The sequence below is a fragment of the Leuresthes tenuis genome, unplaced genomic scaffold (genome assembly GCF_036924035.1).
Source record: "Leuresthes tenuis unplaced genomic scaffold, fLeuTen1.0.hap1 SCAF_21, whole genome shotgun sequence".
Lineage (NCBI taxonomy): Eukaryota > Metazoa > Chordata > Actinopteri > Atheriniformes > Atherinopsidae > Leuresthes > Leuresthes tenuis.
Genome location: NW_027325375.1, coordinates 19,505,858 through 19,528,741, shown reverse-complemented (window position 1 = coordinate 19,528,741; position 22,884 = coordinate 19,505,858). Strand labels below are relative to the sequence as shown.

General features: G+C 41.4%; 1 protein-coding gene across 2 annotated transcripts in view; it reads left to right on the top strand.

Annotated features, from left to right (window-relative positions):
• Nucleotides 1-22,281, top strand: part of sgcd (sarcoglycan, delta (dystrophin-associated glycoprotein)) — a 326,284-nt gene extending 304,003 nt beyond the window's left edge. For both annotated transcript variants that reach the window (XM_072375721.1, XM_072375720.1), the window contains 2 exons: nt 10,461-10,584; nt 18,191-22,281. In XM_072375721.1, the coding sequence (XP_072231822.1) occupies nt 10,461-10,584; nt 18,191-18,376 (310 nt within the window). In that variant the 3' untranslated portion in view covers nt 18,377-22,281. The remainder of the gene's footprint in view (nt 1-10,460; nt 10,585-18,190) is intronic.
• The last annotated feature ends 603 nt before the right edge of the window (nt 22,282-22,884 follow it).

Genomic DNA, 22,884 nt, shown 5'->3' with positions numbered 1-22,884 from the left:
TCAATAAACTTGATCCATACTGGCAAATTTTATCCATTCTTGCAAACAGGTTTATTACATTTGCACTTGTACTTGTTTTTTAAACATTCAAATACGACGATACAAGTTGCAAAACTTGTGTTCCTAACCTAGCTCCATAAAACTTCCGACTTCTGATAAGTCAGTGGAGGCTATATTCATTGGCTTAAGATAGCTTGACCATGGCAGGAAGTTTGAGCCTCCCTCCAGTGGCTCACGGTGTGCTCAAGGATTGATTTTAAAGTTCTTTTATTTGTATACAAATGCCTTGCTTCGTCCTACCTCTCTGATCTGCTTCAGCCCTATGCTCTTTCATGGTCTCTAAAATTTGCTGACATGGGGCTCTTGGTTGGCCTGAAAGTCTGAAAGAAGACTTTCGTGGTCCTGGCTCCTAAACTGTGGAACGTGTTTAAAATCTCGTTTAAAAGCGCTTGTTTTCTTTGTTTTATGACGCGGCGTGAATTGGTGCCGTGTGTCTTCATGTTAGGGTTTTATGTCATTATGTATTTTATTCTAAATTGTTACCACATCTTAGATTTTTATTCTGCATTTATTTATCTTTGTAACACATTTTTCAATGTGCTTCATTGGATTAGATTGAGTAAAACCAGGTTTAAAGGTGCTGCTGTACTGTTTTTCGGACCTTGAATCCCAGCTGACCACACCCTCCATTTTCTGTGAGGGATGAAATCAAAGATTTTTGTTAAAATACAAAATCTCTCTAGGATGGACAGGTGTCACAGCTTATTGGCTCCCTTTACAGGCATCAGTCAAATTCATCCCCAGCTGATTCTTTTGTGGCTTTGTCTGCCCTCATTCCCTCCCCGAGTGAGTGCGAGGTGTGGATGTCTCCTTGGAATAAATGTCTTGTTTGTCTTTGTCTCGCCTGCGCGGTCAGATGCGATGGCAGTCAATCAGGGCAGAAAACAAGCGATAGACCCAGCGGAGAGGGGGAGGAAGGGAGTTTATGACAGAGGAAGAAAAAGAGAATCAGTGATAATGAAGGAGTAGGAGGGCTGAAGAAAAGGGATGAGGGCACAAACCACTGTATATATTTGTATAGCTGTGGAGGCATTGATGCGTTTCTTGGCAGTACAGAACGTCACAGCAATGAAATGCAGACATTAAAATGACTGCACAATGGCTTCATGCTTTAAACAAGACAGATAATGACAGACGAGTAGAATCCAAAATGAACTTGGCAGGTAAACTCCGGCCATTAACAAGCCAAAAATATATTTTATTGGCCGTAAAAGCACCGTGCATCATTTGACTAAAAGTAATTACCTCCACTCATCAGTATGCAAACTAATTTTTAGTGTCACTTTAAAGAGAGGATTCAGAAGAGATGACGTTGGATTTACAACTTCATTCTGACTTCTTTCAATTAAAGAAACACAATCGGTGAATCACGGAGTGGCTCGTTACTCATATCCTTCCTGCTCTAAAGTGACAGTGACGAAGACGGTGAGGATCACAGCACATCTCACCCTACAGACAACCATTCCGATAACTCAGCAGGAATGATGTGGATGTTGTCAAATCTTTTAATGGCAGCTCAGATTTAGTGGTGGAGATGAACCTTCCCAGATCACGCTGTGGTTTCCCTGAGAAAACATGGAAACTCCTGTTTGCTCAGTCGGTGGGAGTTACTTACCTTGTTGCTTTGTTGGCCTGACTCCATGTACATATCAGCTAAAAACACCGGCTCCACCACGTAAAAGATTCATGAGGATATGGATAAATATTGGCAACACTTGTGGACAATTACACCCTTAACAAGTATGTGACCATTTCTCCAAAAATGGCTACAATACCTAACCATAACTTGGTGAAAAGGTTTGAGTTTGAATCCTCAGGAAGTTAAAACACACCATTGTCTAGATTATGCATCCTCCAGAGACTTCGTGATATCTAATTGATATCAAATTATATCTTCTGGAGGAAATGCATTTCTTAAACATAGATATTGTATATGTTATATAGTATCTCACATAAGCAATTTATGATGCTGTTTGATTGGAGAAAAGTCTGAAGTTGTGCTTCGGTGATTGCTATCAAATAATGAAACTGCAGTGTTGGAAAAAGAAGCTTTATGTCAGAGCTCTTCAAAGGGTTGTTTCACTTTTTTTCAAGTTTTTACCCCAAAAGTTTTGTGTCAGAAGTTTTTTTCTTTTGGACTCGGGTTCATCTGCTAAAACAAGCCGATTGTAGCCTTTTTACGCTGTATGGAGTAGCTGGTTTATCATCAGCGCTCTGTGGGCTAAAACGTACCAGTCCAGTGTACCTCCACCTCCATGAGAACGGGTGAGTCACCAGACAACATGAAGGTATAACCCTGTATCCTGCAGGCTGTGTTTCGGGTAATCACCCTGAGAGAATCCGACTGATTTCCTACTTTTGGCTGGACGGCGGGCTTCAGCACCGCACAGCTGTACAAACAATAACCTTCCAGTTGTCTTTAACAACAGGTTAAATTAAAAAAAAATTTAAAAATAACTCTCTCAATCTCTTTTTGTCTAGAAATTGTTGCTTTAGGTCTCAGAGCCTCCGTGTAAGACTTTTACAGTCAGTAATTCTGTGTTTGTGTAGAGAAAATGTGAGCTGTGGATCAGCATTTTCGTTGTTTCCCCCATAGAAATTATAGCGCCCTTCGTAAAATGATCCATTTCACCAGGGTCTGAGGTACTGCAGTCATTATGCCAAGTAAAACTTCCCCACTACACCCTAAAGACTGATGTTAGTGGGTTGTAGCAGGTTGTTTTTGCCAGTATGAAAAGGCCTTAATGAAATGGCTAGTGAGTGAATGTCTCATTCAGATGGAAAAGTAACATCGAATGATGCCCACCAATCAAATTAAACTACTGAATGCAATAAAGCCAATAAAAAGTATGTCAAATTAGTTGTTAAAAGCTTAAGGAGTGATAATACGATTTTCTATTTCATACATTGACTAATAAAAAAGGAAATAAGAGAAGAAAATGCTTGAAAATGCCATAATTTAAAAAGAAAAAAAAAGTGCTGGAATTAGGGTCAGAAAGAGACAGACTTTGATGATAAATATCTAATAACAGTGTTTCAGTGGCGTGTGCTTTGAGATGAGCTGCGGATCATCAGTCACTGCTGCCTTCCCGACAGAGTTAGCATTTTAAATAATGAAGAAGTGGGGGAAAAAAAAAGTCCTTTCAGTGCAGGTCAGATCATTTCTGTGTGACACTCCAAAGCCATCAGATCATTGTTCATTTAATTTGATTTTCTGCAGCTGTGTGTGTGTGTGGATTTCATCTTCTGTCTTGCCTCTTCCGCCCATTTGTGCATCTTTGGTGACAACCAGTCAATTGAGAAGGAAATATAACCGAATCGATCCAATTATGTCAGAAAAAGGCATGTGAGCTCTTTGGAGCATGGCTAAAATCTAATCTTACTCTAATCGCCCTCAGCCCCATGGCAGGATTCAAATCCAATTTGAGGATATCATATTAACCCCTAACACACAGTCGCACATGAAAACACACATCCCACACAGAACTGCCACTTCTTTATTGAAACTGTAACCATCACATCCCTGTGCGTGGTGATGACTTGTCAGCGGAGTGTGTCCCTGCATCAGACAAACACCTTTGTGAGAGTGAGGCAGCCCGCATGGATGGATTTGATAGCGCAGCTTGATTTATATCCTGATCAATTCGGAGCACAGATGACACAAATAACACGGAGGACAGTGAATGTGAATTGGAACACATAAAAGCAACGGACGCGGCTGCGAGAAAAAAATAGTAAGGTTTTTTTTTTTTTTTTCTTAAGCTGGACTGAGATGTGAGGCGGCTCTCTAACTCCGTGAGCTGATGCTAAGAGAGTTTCCACATCCTGAAACTTTGCCACACTCAGAAACTCAGACGGGAGAGGTCTTAACCGCGACTCTGGACATTCCCTTTTTTTAATTCGGCTGCAATCCTAACTCGACATTGTGACTCTGTGGTGCTGAAATTGAAACTGCACTGATGGGCACAGAGGTACAATTGGATTTACGAACATTTTTTACCCTTTTCCTCTTGCAGTCTTGTTCCTTTTCTACATTTGAAGTGTTCGTGCCCATATGTCTATCTTTTTTAGCCCATATATCCAGTCGTTATAGCAATAGTATTAGCAGCAGTGGATTGAAAAGGATTTCAGAGCTGCTATTTGTTAGCATTGTGGAGCGATGTGTCACTTTGACAACAAAATATTGAAAACATAATGATTTTTTTTTACGGAATTGATGTCATAAAAGCGGTTAAAAAGCCAATTTTTTTTCAGAATTGGCATCCATGCACTGTAGAAATGAGAGGTATGTGTAGTGTCTTCTCTCTGCTCTCCCTCCCTGCGTGTATCGGACCAGCTTTTTGTTGAATCCTGGTTTTTAAGTATCAGCTGCATCTTAACTATGGACAACAGCACCACAAAAAGATTTGATATCATTACAGGAGCCATGATACTGCAGACTAACCCGACCCCTGTAGGTGGATTAAATGAATGATGTATTAACCTTCTTTTTTTTTCTCAGCCTTTTCTGTTCTCCTCGTCTCTTTGCTGTCTCTGACTTTACAACCCTTTTCATCTCAAGTCTCTCCTCCCTTCTCTGACTCTCGTATTTTTCTCTCCATCTTCACTCTGATCATGTTTCCCCCAGTTTCTTTTTTTTCTACCACAGTCCAAATTTCACCTCGCCTTCTCATGCAGGGTTCTGATATTCTTTCTTTATCAATCACCTCGTCACCTTCTTGTGCTGTTGTCCTCTTTGTTTCAAATTAAAGGTGAGATTGTTTGGAAAAATCCCTTTTTTCTGTTCCTGGGAGCATATATTAGGGTGTCTAAAGTCACCAATAAGTGTAAAACTACCCCAAAACAAAACCCTGATAGTTTTTTAGCTCTTCTTTGTTTGAAAGTTCCTCATTTAACGCGCCATTCTGATTTTCTTTCAAAAGTACATTGCTCCTTAAATTGACTCCACCTCCTCTGCTAAGCCCCACCCATCACATCCACCCAGATAGAGGGATGAAGCCAGCTTCTGGTGGAAATGTTCTGTTGTCGGCTGTTGACCGTGTATGTGCAGCAACCACTTTTCATCTCACTGTTTTAACAACTTGGTCCAGTTCAACGCTGGACTGAAGAAACTGAGCCTCAAAGAGGGATCAGTTCCAACTCCCAGAACCTGAACCTCAGACCAGGGAAATGGAATTATCAGAGAAATAATTGCTCCTGGTTTATTTATTGATTTTTTTTTCTTTAGCAGTAGCTAACGCTAACAGCGCAGGTAATGAAGATGACGTACACCAACTTCTAAGGAGTCATTGCTGTTACTTTCTGAAAGATCAACATCATTGTTACCACATTACTTTGTTAATTGAAGCTTTCTAGTTGAACGGTTACGTTCTGTAATTCAGACAACCTGCAGCTGTGTGGATAAGGTGTAACACGGGTCCTTTCCTCACTGTCGTTGCTACATTAAACGCTGTGTACCTCTCTCGGTGTGTTAACATTACATTATCGGCATGTTTCTGATAAAGATGTAGGACTCCAAGTACAATTGTTTAATGAGGTTAATATATACAAAATGTTTAAAATAAGTAATTAACGGTACACGTGCATCACTACGAGTTACGCTGTGTAAATCTCCAGCTTGGTCCATTAGCGTTGATGAGAAAGCATTGTTTACTAGCATCTGCTGCTAACTTACAGCTCCACTGCCAAACTATTTCCCTCTGGGATCAATAGAGCTGATTAGCTAGATCAGTCGCTACTGGCCTCACCAAAAAGATGCGGTGGAGAACCTGCTCAGTCTCTGGCCCTCCAAGCAGATTGCTGTCAGCAGAGCTGTTGCAATAGCTATCAGAGAAGGCCCACTGTGATTAAACTAACCAAAGTCTGTCTCATACATCTAAATAAGACCTCAGACAATTGTGTCAAATTGTTGAAAAGGGGGGGGGGGGGGGGGGGGGGGGGGGGGGGGGGAAGGCACAAAGTGTCAATGAGCCATTTTAAAACCATAAAAACAATAAGAAGAATTTTCCCGTGGAAAACAATTAATTCAACACGTCAGATCTTTTTGTTAGTTACAACTCAACGTGTTCTGTAACACCTGTCACAAGGAAAAAAATATGTAAGCATTTGGCAAATCAATAGGTAACACTTTTAGGTAACACTCAGTGCTCTCAAAGCAGTTCACAAAGTCCTGCAAAGCAATCAGCTTCTTAAACCCCAAGATTCTCATTTACTTCCAATTTGTTTCATGGTAAAAAGGTGGCTCATGTCAGCTTATATATTTCCAAGACCAAAGAATTCTGACCAGTGTTGTCACACTGTGGAAGAATCAGTGACAGATCAAGGACGAAGGAGTCGCATGTACCCCAAGGGAGGCATGAAATCTGCCCACGGGTTTCAAATCATCTACGTTTCTGTCATGTTAAAAACCCTTGTTTGTTATCTCAAGGTGGGCAATATGAGGAAGAAGCGTGAAAAGTTATTAACCTTTGATCCTAGTTGTACAGTGGATATGAGGCACAGCTGGGGAAGACAAGACAGAGGATATGAGGCAGTATAAAATGGAGTAGAAACCAGGACTGAGAAGAAGATGAAACTTTATTGATCGCTGGAAGGAAATGAGGTTGGGGCTGTCGTAAAAGTAATAGTCACGACAGCGTGGAAATAAAGGTAGAACTACAAAGCAACAGCAAAAAAGACAAGAAATAACGTATAAAACAGGTTGACAGAAAGTATGAGAAAGATATGACAACATGGAGCGTGTTCTTTGCCTTTACATTTGCTCTGTTACACATATGCCACTTGCTTTTTGTGAAATATGAAAATCTGTTTATATTAGAATGGGACAGGAATAAGATGGAGGAAGCAGAAAAAAGAAAAAAAAAACGAAACGTAGTTTCAATTCACTGGGGTTGTGAACAGGAAATGAATAAGAATACCAGCCTGAGAGATTTCATTGCCTCACTCCCCGAGGAGCAACCTGAGAGAACGAGGGAAGATGAGAGAGGAGGGAGTAATGGAGGAGCCAGGGTTGTTTTACCTCCTTTCCACAGATACGGAAAATCTCTGAGCTCCTTTGAACATAGAAAACGCTTCTTTTTTTTTGGCATGCAAATGTTTTCTTTTTTCCCTTTTTGTAGGTGTGAATAACAAAGACCCTTGACTTAAAACCACAAAATTTATGGATATATTGAGTGTTATAAGGAGATTTCAGCTTCAGAACACCAGTAATCATGAAATGCCTTTAAGGGCTGCTTTTATCTTGCATCAAGGCTTGCATTCCATTCTGCTCTCGACCAAAAGCAGTTCTTTTACAGCTAAAAAAATTCCACAGATTACACCATTTTAGCAGTGCTCCCTTTTACTTTTGAGTTCCTACTGAATTTGAAAACCCCAAAACTTACGTCACGATGCTCATCGTTGACTTTAGTTTGGTTTTTAGCTTCATCAGCCCAAGCAAAGTAGTCAGCAACCAGGAGACACTTGACTCCTCTATCTGTCTTACAAACTCAACCCAATCACTTTTGAGTTAAGTGACTTTTGAGTTAAGCTGATAACATCAAAACTACTTGCTTACGGTTGGAAAACAGTGATGGTCAGGGCTAACATAAACTGTCCTTAACAACGCAACTATGACTTTCATAGACACCATTTTTACAGTCCACGTGCAGTTCCACTCACGGCCACTAGAGGCTGTATATTCTTCAAACATAATGGAGTCATTTACTGACAAAATGGCTAAAGTGGAGCTGATTCCTAACAACATGTAGACCACCATCAGAGAACACGCTGGTTGCATGGTGTAGGGTCTGGAAAGGAAATGATAACCGAATTTTCAAAAGTGATGAAGCACACTTCAGTGTCAGCATTTCAGGCTTCCTGAACTGGGTTTTGAGCAGAGCAGCTTCTTGAAAAACGTTCCGTGCTGCCCGGTTCGGAGTCCTGATGCTACACAGCGTGTGGCTCAAGCTGCACTGCTGAGATAGAAAAGATCTCATGTGGGTTGGGAAGACTTCTCTGTGGTTTATCGGCTCCCTTCTTCCTCCCTTGAGGGCTGAAAAAAGAACCCTTACATCCGGGTCACCACCAGTTCACCAACATCCTGAGTCTCTCATGCTCAACGTCATGAAGACCCAGAAAAAAACAAAAGAACATCTTTTCCACTGGGGCCTTGGATAAACTGCCGAATTTCCTCGGCAGCATCTTTATGTGCAGATTACATAACCCGACATTTACCAGATTTAGTCTCTTCATGCCATTATCATCTTTGGATGGAATTTTGTTGTGTAATGAAACAGTGACAATCTACCTAAAATGACCTGGCTGGGTTGATCATTTCTACATCTGACAGCTGATACCTGTAGACCTTACAGTATTATTCGTCTTGTAGGGTTTTATTCTTTTAGGAGCAAAGATAAGACGTATTCAGATTGCCGGTAATGTTGAAGAGGAGGTACATTGGAAGGATCGAGGCGTCCTTTAAATGTTATCAGCTATTCCGCGTCATGTCCTTCCAGATAAAACCAGCAGAAAGTGGTGTGTTTGCGGGATGGTGGCCCTCAAACAGCTTATGTGTAGATAGTACAGGAACCTGACGCCCCTCCGAACCTCTGTTAAGGGGCGGAATTATCTGAGAAATATACAGACACTACAGCAGCAAGCTGGTTGTTTTCTTTTTTTTTATGTTTGAAACTTTTCAGTATTCCCTCAACAGCCTCCGTGGCATCGGTTTTTACCCTCTTGTTTTCCAGTGTAAGTGTAAGATCACAGTCGAGTCTTTGATTTCGTCATGCTCAGATGGAGCCGTTTTACATTTTCCCTGACTCAACCTGCTTTTATTTGCTTTCCTGACACCAGTTGGTGAGAGCACTTACAGCCTGTGTCAGCTCTGCTAAGGGCAGAAACAGTGAGCGCTTGAACGGACATTCATGGCAGGAATGAGCTTCGAAGACATGTTCTTAATTAATCATCACATTCCACATGCTGTAATTATATATGTGAAGACTTCACCTGCTTTGGCCAGGGAGTAATAGGTTAATAATAGAAGATTAAAGGTTTTAATTGAAAATGGTCTCGTCGGTTTTTGGCCATCATTCTCCCAATACAGCCTTAATCATAGTCCATGAACCGTCCTGGGTTTGAAAACTGAATCAACACACACCGCTCACAAGGAATCAAAGAAAACCTGCAGGGAGCCAACGTTCCTCCGCATTCGGTCATATCGTATCAACCTGAGTGGCAGCGATATGATTATCACCGTCATAGTTAATAACTAGCTGCTGTGCACACTAGTATCCCTTCAGCATATTTTACTTTTCATAATACATTTGTAGTTTGGTCACACATCAGAATTTCAGAGCTTACAGCTGGGATCTAAAAGTCCGACTTCCCGGTTAAAAGCCAGGCTGTTCTTTGTCGGAGTTCAGTCTGTTTTTACAAATCGTCTTTGCTTTTATGTCCACTTCCATCCTAAGGTTTCATTTCAGAAGAGCGCCGTCTTTCACTTTCACTTGTCTATGTGCAAGAGAAGAATAACAGTCATCTGTTCCTGTCAAAACCATCTGTTTTTAACATTTCTTCAGAATTCTAGTGCGAAGCACTTAGGAGGATTTATTGGCAGAGATGCAGTGTAAAACGTTTTCATTAGTTTAGGCCATAAAAAAATCGCAGTGTTTTTTCGTGAACTTAGAAGAAGCCATTAATATTTTGAGATCTGGTGGCTCGGAGTGGTTTTGTCAAGATGTGACAAAGAGTGGGTTGATTTTTAATCCCCATAAAGAAATATAAAAGCATCCACGGTACGAAGGTGGGCTGCAGTGTTCGAGCATCAAACTCACTTAGTTTACCCTCCACTCATGTTCTGTGTGTTCACGTGTTTCTGCTTCCATAAAGATCAGTTTGAAATGTTAAGAGTGAGGAGAATGTGTAAAGTCTTCAGTCTTCAGATTGCTGTTTGAGAGTCGGAGCATTTTAACGTTAAGATGATCCATTTAGCTTACATAGTAAGAAATGCATTCAAAATATAGGCCCTCAAGGGTTAGGGTTGGCCCTGGACCTGGCCAGGTTGCAAGTACATATAGAGTCCATACAGAGAAGTAACCCTAATGCATGTTTTTGAACTTTAGGAGGACCCAAGATCCACAAGTTCCACTCCCTGACTACAGTCTTGGGTTCTTCATTTGGTATTTTTTGTCCTAACCACATATTCTTCGTACCTTAACCTTATCAAATCACATTTAAAAAACAAAAACAAAAGAAGCAACTGCCTATAAATACAAAAGAATGAGGAAATGGAACAACATTTCAAAGATCTCTTGTCCTACAATCTCTCCAGCCTGGCAATAAAGGTACTTGTTGAGATGGACCCATCTGAAAATTAGAGGTAGCGATGACTGATCTGCTCTGCCTCTGTGTTCTCCCAGGCTGGAGTCTCCCACTCGCTCTTTGCTGATGGAGGCTCCTAAAGGAATCCAGATCCTGGCCGAGGCCGGAGACATCCAGGCCATCTGCAGGAACGAGCTGCGACTGGAGTCCAAAGATGGAGAGGTATGTCGACCGGCAATTTAACTTTTGGTTTGATCAAAGGCAAAAAAAAAAAAACTAAATGAGTAATTGAGCTTCGACATCAAACATGGTTCTTATTTTAGTGTTTTGCTTGAACAGGTGGTCATACAGTTAAATAAACCCCTTGTTTGGCAGACAATACGACTGTAGACACCCACTTGCACCTTTACTCTGTTCTTTTCTGCAGTAATGGGACACTATCCCTCACTTTTACCTCCTTTAAGTGGTTTAAATTTACAATTATTGTAGTTCTTTTCTTTGCATATAGGTAATTTTGCTGAAAACATTTAAAAAAAAAAAAACAGGCTAAAGATATTGAGAAACTAAAACTCTTTTAACTCAGGTATAGATGCAAAGATGACTCCGTTGTTATGCCGCTGTCGGCCTCTCTTGCTTATTCATACTGACTAAATGGAAGTGACCCAATGCACCATCAGTGTGTGCTTCCACACAGTGTTGCAGAATAAGAGAAACGACCACAGCATCTTGGTCTAAAGCCGCACGTTCTCCTTTACAAGCTTGTTGATTCGGCTGTTATTACCCGCTCTGCTGCCTCTGAGACGCAACAACTTTAACCCCAAACTTCTGCTTCTCAGTCTTAAAAAGGGAATGGTGAAGCAGAGTTAACAACAACAAGCCACATTTGCTCAGAACAAGTGTTGCCAAGCAGATGGAGAAAACCAGAGATGATTGGGAGCACACATTTACTGATTCACCGCGCAGCAACCCTTTGCTTCCAGTTCACACCTCAGCCTGAAGGTTTGGTGTACATGAGCGGTTATACGCTAGGAGCTTTCTGCAGCATAGACACGGATTATTTCTGAATCAGTGCCAAAACACTCATCTGGAAGGGTTTTCTTTTTCTTGTTTTCAACACTTCTGTAGGTGTAGACTGGCCCTGACTGGATCAATTTCCTGTCATGTGTGACTTTTAATCACGTTACAATGAAGTTTTACAGGTTCAGCTCACAAGTACTGTGATGTTTGGTGGCTGGCTTGGGTTGGTCACACGCATCAGTTGAAATCGTTCACACTGAAATCTGATATTGGCCACATTAAAAAGAGTAATGTGAACAGGCCAACAAAAATCTGATCTGATCAGTAAATGGGAATTGAGCATTAGGACCTGCAGTCTGAACGTAGTCTGCTCTAGAAAAAGTAGGTCAATGGACAAGTAGACAAGTATTTCTAATGGAATCAGTGTCACGAATGAAATGAGACGAGGCCTTACTGTTGCTTCCTATAACATGGTTGGTTAGGAACAACGTTAATTCATTAGTGTTAGTGCATCTCATTTGGAGTGCTGCTCACTTATATTGTCTGTTGCTGCAAAGAAATACCTAAATAGACTTTATTTAGTTGAGAAAAAGAGACTGTGTCTGTAGATATTCACAGCAGCATACAGCAGACTGTCCTGGTTTCTTATCGAAGAACACGTCGCTGTAAAGCATAAAAGCAACCTGCACAGTAAAAAAGTTGTTATGCACCCTGACAGATCTGAAATGAACAGGAGGAGAGTTTGTTTTAATCAAACCAACCTGCCTTAGATGTGAAATCGCATAAGCAGACTGCAGAGATTACATATTTCTGTATGAAGTTACCAACACTGTTAAATTGTCAGCATGGCTCTACAAACCGTCTACTGATGACGGTAGTTCTCTGACCTCAGCAGACCTTCAGATAAGCAGCTCGGCGACATGTTTGGCTAGTTCGAGGCTCATTGGAGTAGTCATGGAGCTCTGACAGTCAACCCTCTTTCACTGCATTTCCTTACAAAGAAAAGGTCCGACAAAGAGACAACAGTCTTAAGAGTATGAGACACCGAATGATGTGCAGGCAGTGATTTATAGTAATTCTGTCAGTTCTGTCCTGTGCTGTAATTAGGCTGATGTGTGTGATGCAAACAAAAGTTCATTTGAAAAGTTAACTGATAAAAGAGTATCGAAAAGCAATCACCAAGAACATCGGGTACAGTATCAAACACAGACAAAATAACCTCCCGTGACAGCATTTATCCGTGCATTCCTTTCAGTTTCTGTTTAATGATTTACTTCTATTGGCAACCATGTGTTCTCCTGAGATATTCTTTTAACTGTTTTTTATTCCTCAAAAAGAAATGAAACCGCCCTGGCAAATAGATGCGATGGAAAGGCAAATAATGGAGTAAACGGTAAAAATCAAATAAACGTGTGCCGTGATAAATTATTTATCAGTAATGATGGTAAGCAAACAGTGTAGGGAGGGTTTGTTAAGTCAAGCCCTTGATTAAGTTGTGCGCACGATCAAAAAGTGAGACAAAGAGTTTTAGAATCCCCCCCCAAAATAAACAATCTTTCCTCTGCTTTCTGCTGATGAGAAAAACCTCCCACTTTGGGCCAGCAGGCTGATAAATTAACTCTTCTTGTCTTCTGGCCTGACTAGCTGAGATGGCCACAACCCAATCCAATCTTTCTCCTGTCCAAACGTGTTTTTAGCAAACAACAATCCAAACAATAGCTCGCTCCCTCGGCCAACGAGGGCCAATATTATCAACATGTCTGGTGGAAATATCCACCTCACTGGCCTTCCACCAAAATCCACACAAAAGCAGCGAGACCGCAAGCAGAAGTTCTTCCTTTCTTTTTTTTGCTCCCATTTCAACATCCCTTTGTGAAGTTCTTTCCATACTCTCAAATATCTAGTCCTCCAGTGCCTCCTTTTCTGTCCTCTTTCTGCCTTTAACTCTGCTTACTTGCCATCTTCTCCTCCCATTTCCTCATTCGCTCCTGCTGCTTCTTTCCGTTTCTCACCCTTTCCTCCGTGCTTCTAAATTCCTCCAACCATCCCCTGATTCGTTACACACATCAGTCCTCGCGTTCATCACAGTCGGCTGTGCTGATAAAAGGATTTCCCTCCTCGTGTTGCACCAGTCGTGTCGTGTCAGATCTGTTAAAATCAGCGGAGGAGGATTAGAGAGAAGAAAGCGTTTAAAAGTTTCCCACAAAAACAGTTTCGTACATTAAGACAGGCTGCTGATATGAGTCGGACGCGGTGGTGGGGGGGTTGTGAAGGTGCCCTTGAATCCATTTTAGTCCAATTAAAAGCAGCCTCTGCGGCGCTCTGAAGCCATGCCTTCTCACAGCTCTCAAGGTTTTGTGGTCAGAAATTAACCGTGGAGCTCACGGTGGGCAGTGCATATAATTAGAATCTCGTTCTCACACTCCATTAGTGTTGCAAATGTCCATTTGTCAAACCTCTGTCTTGCACGCATACTCACACTCCATATCCTCAGGCACTGCCACAGCAATTACAGAAGGGTTGGTGCTATTAGACACCCACAGGCCACACAGGCAGACGCTGAAATAGTCACACACTCTTTTATGGACACTTATGAGACCACTCATTAACGCATAACTCACAGGGAACAACTTCTCAGGGGACGTTTAAATCAACACAGCGGTCCAGACAGGCTGTACTTCAAGAAGCATTTTCTCGCGCTTCACGCCTCTGAGCAGCTACAAGGGAACAAAGCCTGAACCCAAGCTCCTGATAGACAGTTCTGTCCAAAAAACGCCATTTCGCGACGGATGGTAGAATTTGTGCGCTGGTCCATGGAAAAACATGTGACATCTTCTCACTGAAGGCTTAAAAACGGTGGAACACCTACGCTGTCGGTAGCTGATGATGTCGACAGCTGCAACAACAGAACTGTCATGATCCGTGACGTCTTTTCATTTTCTTGTCCTTGGAGTTGTTTTGAGCCTCTTCTATGGTGTAATTATTTCGTGGCCCTCTGATTCGCTCTCGGTTTTGTGTTCTCGGCTGTTATTTTGTTCTTCAGTAGTGAGATCTTGTCATTTCCCCTCGATGTCCTCGGTTGCCTCGATCTTTTCCCCTCGGTCTCTTCCACACTTACCTGTTGTCAGTTGGTCGCAGCTGCACTCACTTGTCAGGTCCTTGCCATTATTTCCATCAACTGATATCGCTGTATCTCATCTTCTCTCTTGTCTGTCAATCTCCCTTTCTGGTTGTTTCATTCAGGCTTTTGTTTTCCTAGTTTAAGTTTGGTGGTTTGATTTAAATGAAGACTTCACTCGCCATCTGTTTGTCTCTGGATTCCTTTTCTGCTCCAAGATTGAAGCAAAGACTGCCTCATGAAGGCAGGGAAAGATCAAGTGAAAGATCACCGGTTCACATCTCATACTTCACAATCTTCTTCTCAGTCTGTGGGCTTTTCTACTTTCGTAATTGTACATTTTTTCACTTCAATCCAACCCATGAAGAGTCAGGGTTTGTTAAAACTACTGGTCAGGGTGAGATAATTGTACATTATCGATGACACACACAGTTTTACACTCATTGGTTATTGTTTCTTTCTTGTGATGCGATGCTCACATGCGATGCTCACACACAATACGACTGCTTAAAAGACATTTTGAAGCCTGGATTGTGAAACAGCTAATGGATGCATCAACAAATGTTCACCCCTCACTCTTTAAATATTGTCAATAAAATGGAAATAAGTGTGCATTGATTTATGGTACAATTCTAAGGAGCTTGACAGCCAATATTTGTTCTGAGCACCTTTATTCTTCAACACAGCCTGAACCCTCTTAGACAAGCTTTCTGTCACATCTTTAAGTAGTCTTCAGGAATAGTTCTCCAGGCTTCTTGAAGGACATCCCAAAGCTCTTCTTTTGGATGTCGGCTGCCTTTTGTTCCGTTCTCTTTCAAGATGATCCCACACTGCTTCAGTAATGTTGAGGTCTGCGCTCTGGGGAGGATTCATCCCTCCATAAGACCTGTTGCCACTGATTTTCAGTCCACTTCTTGTGTCATTTGGCACAGCTCAGCCTTTTCTCCCTGTTTCTCTTCCTTAAGAATGGCTTCTTGACAGCCAGCCTTCCATGGAGACCATTTCTGATGAGGCTTGGGCCAACAGTAGATGGATCAACTGAAGGTCCAGATGCATCTCTCAGGTCCTGTGTCAGGTCTTTGCTGGATTTGTTTCCTCTTTCTTAAGGACATCACTTTCAGATACTGTTCATCTGCTGTAGATAGATTTTCAGGCCTGACACTTCTTTCTTTTTTTGTCCTCCACTTGTCCAGTTTCCTCAAATATTTTAAGGACACGCTGCACACCATGCTGAGATATGCAAAGATTTCAGCTAATAGCTCTTTGGGAATCACCTTGTTGGAGCAAAAACACTATTTTCTGTCTGTCTGTCAAACTGTGTTATCTTTGGTATTTTTCCTTGATGCAACTAAAGAAATGGGAACAAATGATGTTGTGACAGGCTGCTAGTAATAAAGTGCCTAACGATACAAGGTGTCTGTTATATGTAGACACAATGCTGGTTCATTCCTTGAGTTAGGAGCCTTTTTTTCTGCTTGAATGATTCATAGTTAAGTGGATTAACAAATATAAAAGCACACTCCTCTGGAAATGGTCAGATACAAGGACTGGACTGAAAATGAGTGAAAAAGCAGCCAATGTTCAAAGAAAAACTTTGAAAGACCTTCAGAAAGCCTGGGCAACTATTGTTCAAGACCACTTTAAAAGATTACAACAAAGTCTGGCTGCTTGGAAGGAAAATATGAAGAAATGAGGGCTGGATTATGATATTTGCTATGTACTGTAAATGGCTTTGGGGACCTTAGTTGATGTTTTTGATCAATTGGCTTCCTGTCAAAAGTTTTAGCAAAAAAAACAAAAAACTATCTTCAGACATTAAATCAATTTTCAAATGTAAGCGTTTTACCTTTACCTGCCTGACCTACATGTACCTTTGTCCTTCACTGGCACAGACACTCACATTGTCAGCCTCAAACACATTCCCGGAGTGTCTGCCCCTCATGGTGAATGATTTGTTCAGCAGCAGCTGTCTGAAGGAGTCAGCTGAGACTCTGCTTCAAAAGGGGTTCCAGGTCATTTGATGCCGATGTCTCCCAGAGGCGCCCGGTAATGGCTCCTTTACCTTTTATATGGCTGGAGAGCTCCTCCTCTCTACGGCCAGTAAAACACTGGCCCTGCACGAGCCCCAGGAGGCCAACAGGAGGGGGGGGGGAGGGAGAAGAGATTCGATTTGTGCAGCTGAGGCGTGTTTCTGTGCAGAGAGAGAAAATGATTTTGTTCCAAATAATGCAGGGAGTAAAATGAGTTATGAGTGAATTTGTTTGTATGGGGGTGGCAGCAACTTTTTTGGGGGAGTTTTGCTTTGTTATTATTGCCCAGGAGGAGGAATCAGCTGCTGATTCCGCTCTGTCTCTGCCAACAAAGTATTTCAAAAGGCTGATACATTTCTGTGAATCTTGGTGGTTTTTTTTCCTCTCTCGCACTGCACGATGACATCAAACAGAGAACGCTATGATGAGACACTGATAGGTGACTTCGTTATCATTCAACTGACAAGAAGTTAATCAAAAAGATTTCCAAATGTCGGGACGCTGTTGTATTTACATGTTGGGCTTGGTCGTTGTCACGGAGACAGATCAGAGCACTATAGGTTCTGGTATTGTAGCTCCAGATATTCAAACTTTTGCCTTTTCTGTAGGATTACATAGTCGCACTTTTTGGCCACCACCTGCCAAGATGTGTGACCAAAACAGAAAAAAAGAGTGTAGATATTTAAGCACTGACAATTAAACCAATGTTCAAATAGCCTTCGAGTCACAAAATGCGATCACAAAGCTGCGTGTTGATTGTGAGCTGCACTGATGATGAATACCTCAAAGCACGCTGTAATTCCACTTCAAAGAAGCTGAGTTATTCTGTTCACAAACAAATATTTGATGCTCCTGCCTTCATTTTCCATTAAATGATGCCTGCTGTAAGCCCCTAAACCACTCTGCCACAACAAACAGGCACTGATGGAAGAGAAAAAAGTTCTTGAACATCGACTGTCTTTCTGTTTTTACCTCCAACATCACGGCGGTCTCCTCAACAGCCAAATATCAGTATGTGGAGTTAAGCCTCAACCCGTCCTGGACCCATTATTGTACTGAATCCTGATCTCCTTAACTCAAATGCAACAAGTATCAGCTGTACTAGTATTAGCCTTAGAGAGCGGGGTATGCCGTAAACCTACTGTTTGTCTTTGGCAACTCAGATTCAGATCTTTAAGCATACAGGATATTTTCCCCGCTTTGTTTTTCTTTCTTTCTTTGCTTCACAATCACAGAATATTCATTTTAGGCTACTACACAATTTCTGTACAACCCATAAAAAAAACAAAAACATGAAGGGGCTTTAAATGTTACAAAAAAACATAAAAACTGCTTAAAAAAATAGCTGAGAAGTTGAAAATGTGCAGTTACCTCTGTGTATGTGTGACATTCTTCCGGTTTAGAGGTGTTGTTTTCGCAGTAGTGACACCTACTGTTTAGGATGAAGACTGCAGTGACTCCAGCACAACTCAACCACCACTACAAACAGTTGCGATGTATGCTGATGTCACAGTTTGCTCGCACAATGACTGAAGACAGGTCTTTGTGTAAATTTAGCTTTCCAAGTCCAACAGAAAAACTCGAACAAGACTAGTAAACATCTCCTTGATTTCCTTGCCGTCATTGTTTCCAGTCTCACCCGTTTTCTCTCCTTCCAACTTAGATCTCTCTGGACGCTCGGAGGATCCGCCTGATGAGGCTGCCAGAAGGAAAAGCCTCCACCAGCTCCTCGTCCTCAGGAACCAGGCAGACTGTCTACGAGGTTTGCGTTTGTCCCAACGGGAGGCTTTTCCTGTCCCAGGCTGGCACCGGATCCACCTGCCAGATCAGCAACAACGTTTGCCTCTAGGACTGATTTGTACAATTATAAATAAGTACGCCGATATCCTGAAAGAAAGACAGGCAGAACAGACCGATGTACACATATCGTCTGCCTCTAGGACTGATTCACAGCGAACACTTACAGAAATACAAAGACTGCCAGAGCTGCTGGACAAGAACACTTTGTAATCACAAACACTCTGACATGAACACTTAAGCTCAACCGATGTGTTTAAAAGGCCAAAACAGACAAGTTTGAATTAAAGCTGCTGATAGAAGCCAAATTTTAAACAACCTTTTGATCGATGCTTAGTCAGAAAGGGACTCATCTATTGGGAATACACATCAGTGATGGTATTTATTAAAAGGCCTGTGTAATATATCGGCTTGACCCTAACAGTCCTGCACAACACTGCTGTTTATCAATAGCAAACACATACAGATGCACACAGTAACTTACAGACGCCTCTACACTCAGCATACACTCACAGTATTTGCTCTTGGCAGAAACCAGGAGAAAAATCTCCAGAGATTTGCTAAAAAAGACACTGATCTGTTCCCTTTCTCTGCAAGCATTTCAGTACCAGAACCACTAGGGTGATCACCAATGGCAACAGGCCATCTCTTCCATTCCTTTTCCTCTTCTCTGTTGTCATCTTCTCTTACTTTCCCAACCAAACCTTCCCACGGCTCAGATATTTAACTTTCTCGCTGCTCATCAGACACTGTTAAGTCCAAAAGGCACACTGTAAGCACCCAATGAGGATCAATGCTAATGAGATCAGGAGTCCTTGAACACAAGAACGTGGACATTTTTTAAGTGAAACACACTGCAGTGGTCTCTGTGGTGGCTCAGAGAGAATAGATGAGAGAAATACTCAACCTCCCTGTCTTATCAGTTTGGCCCCATGTGCTCACAAAATACAAAGAGAGGATCACACTGCAAAAACAGTAGAGGTGTTTCAGAAGACACAAAAAGTAACCTTAAATGTTTGTTATAGAATTTAAAAGACTGCAGATAAATCACACTCTAGGACGCAATCTGAACCAACAGACCGACTCTCATGGCAATGCGTATAAACAGCACGCTGCTTTTCGGGGGTGTAATATGCGTTTTAAGCTTTTGGCGTGTCACTTTACACTGTTCAAATAACGTGTCAAATGGTTAGGCTTAGGGTCTCCTCCCACACACTACATACCATCAAAATTACTGTAAAAAAAAAAAAAAAAAACACAGGAAAATGTTAGGGTTAGGGCAAACGTACAGCACGGGATGTCATTACCTCAAAATACATAACATAAAATGTGGTAATTACATGTCCATTGACTTGGCGTGCATTAACTATGCCTTTTCATGAGAGCAGGCTGGCTTAACACATGTTCGTGAACCCTCAAACGTGATTTAAACTAAAATGTCCTTGGTTGTTACAACCATGTTACGACCATGTAACAACCGCACATTTGTTTATAGCAACTGGTTTTAGAGAGCCGGTTACCCTCTTTTAAATAATTTGTACAGCATTGCGTGACCGTGCAGACAGAATATATTCTCAGTAATATTTGAAGCATGTTATGAAAGGGCGTACATTAAACCGACCGAGAGCTCCCACTACCACACTGCAAGTTGATAGAACACTTTACTCTTCCCAAGTCGGGTATTAAGTGACCAAGGTTTAAACTCTGCAAAGAGCAACGTTGACATGACACACAGTAATGTCTAAGTCCTAGTTAATAGGCAAGTTAAACAGTAAAATGATAAGAACTGTTACTTATATGGGCAACAATTCATCAATGTTTGCGAGTTTGGTTTTGTAATAGATGGTTATGTTGTTGCACTATTGATGTTACATTCATTAAAAAATTGGAACCGTCTGATTTCTAACCTCCACCCAGTAGAAAAAAAAAATAGAATTAATCAAACAACAAGCCAAACAAAAAACATATTTAGCCATGTGCTGGTAGAACATCATGAAGTTATTTAACTCTTAAGAAGACTTGCAAATTACGCAGTTCGGTGAATGCAGCACGATGAAGGTGTGGGAGAAGATAAACGCTTGGAGGCTTTACAATTTTTCTACGTCAATGTAATATAATAGAAACGGCTCACTAAATGAGATCTTTTCATACAAAGGTGACAAAGTGACAGGGTTGTGTTATGTTTAAGTTTTCAGGCTGAAAATCCCCTCAGAAATCCAAATATAAGCTTGTATACGTTTTCTTTCCATACTTTCCCTGTAAGATGTTAAAATCAGCTGGAAAATTTTTACTTTTTGCTAAGTTTGTCACACTACTGATGCCAAATTGATTTAAAATTATTAAAAATGAAAAAAAGGCTGGAAATACAAGCATGTCCCAATGTGGTCCGTCACCTTTTTGTGTCCCTGGAAACACTTCTGTAGTTGCCTGTGCTAGATGCAGCTAGCGTGTATTCACACGTGTTTTTGCCTGATTTGCATTGAAGGTCGTGTTTTCTTCATTTTCGCGTCGGCTGTCCATTCCGATGCATTTTCAATTCGTTGAGCTCTTTCAGCCCACCGTATCTCAGCCACAGATCCTGATGTGTGCCTACCTTTATCCAGGTTCTGTCAGGATGAGTTGATGCTGGGTGTTGGCAGTAAACACATAAACTTTGAAATTACGGAGCTAAGGTTGACATATTACGCTACAGATTCAGGTCCACTTTATTTAACGTTTACCCACTTTATCATTTAGCTTCGCTTCACTGTGTTTTTTCAGCAGCTTTCTACTCCCTCCAGAGAGTCAACTATTTTCCAAACCCCCCGAAGCCAAGAGTTTTGTTGTTTTCTTTCCTCCCTCAAATCTCACATCAAATTGTGTTTCATATTTTATTCATCCATTTTATTTCCTCACAGTCAGTCCACCATCTTCTGCTGTCTCACTAGCATTGAAAAAAAAAAAAAAGAATCACTCGCATCCCTCTGAACTGAATAATGATGACTTTTGTCTGAGTTTAGAGGATCTGCACCTTTATACTTAATGTGATATGTCATGAACACGGTGCCTCAGACTCAACCACTGACCTATTCAGGACATCCTATATAGAACGCTGACTTTATATTAAGTGAATATCTAATGTAAAGTCATGCATTCCCAACGTTCTGTTGTCTGGATAAATTCTAACATCTCCACCCGACTCCACTGGCAGACAGGAAAAGGACATTTTCAAACCACAAACACAAAAACAGAATGTTTCAACATCAGCAGTGGTCACCCTACTAGTTTCTTGCACTGGGACATTTTGTAAAAAAGAAAAAGACAAAAATATGAATAAAGTGAGCCACTCTGTTGAAAGAGGGGAACTGTGCCTGTGCCTTACGTCAATGCACTTGTGGCAAGAAGAAGCACATCTCACAGACTTTCTTTGGCATCTCTACCATGATCGGATTTTAGTTCGGTTCCGTCCGACGCATAAATCTTTCCTCCTGTCCGAATGCAAAGACCTTCAGCTACTTTCTGACTGTAGATGTCAACACCTGCCTGTGCAAAAGGATGTGTCGGGTTTATTTCCCTGTTAGTCGCTCCAGCTTCCAGTTGCTTTGCTTTTCATCATCAAACATTAAAAATGTGTGTGGTAAAGCTCCAACAGGCACTCATGAGTCCACTCGTGAACGCAAATCACTTAATATCTTCTGCCCGTTTGCACCACAAGACCTTTGTGTCTTTACACGAGTTTTTAGCATCTTATTAAGATTGTCAACAAGAATTTAGCAGCTATCAGCTGTTTGTTGGACGCAGATATGATTGCATAGAGAACACAAAGGTTTTGCCGTCCTGTGTTGCAGCAGCCAGGCCGGCTGTGTGCTCATTCGGGCTTTCCTTGGGTGACAGCTGGGTTTGCAGTCTGAGAACTAAGTGCTCTGCTTGCAACAGAGCCACAGAAACATGCATACATGCAGGTTTTTTTTTTCCTTCAACACTGCTAATACTTATGTTTTAGTAGCTGGAGAAATTGTCACAAAACCTAACATTTAGTTTTGTAGCATTATATTGACTAAAGCTGAATCAAATGTGTGTATGTGTTAAAGAAGAGTTTCAGCCAGTGGTCTGGAAACATGGCAACGCAGTGATGTACGAATAAACACATTTAGACTCATTGAGATGAAGCTCACACTAATGGAAACACAGGAACACCTTTCGTGTTGACACCACGCAGAAAGATTTTCTTCGGCTCGCAGAGCACATTCTGTTTTGACGCTCTAACGCTGTTGTGCTTCACATCCTTTTGTGGAGTCAGGTGTACCAGCCTTCCCCTTGTCTCAGCTTCTCTGTCGCTGTATATTAAAGAACGTTCACAAAATTTCATCACACAATCAAAGCCTATCTGATGTATTTCTTTTCTTCTTTTTTTTTTTTTTTTAGATACGTGTATACAAGAGATGTACATCTTTTATAAGGTTGGAAATGTAAATAATGTACACTCGACCGCACCGGTGCAGCATCAGGCGTACATACACACCGACGAAGGAGAAATACTGCTCTTTTAGGAAAATTTAAACCTTTTTTTAATGTAAATCA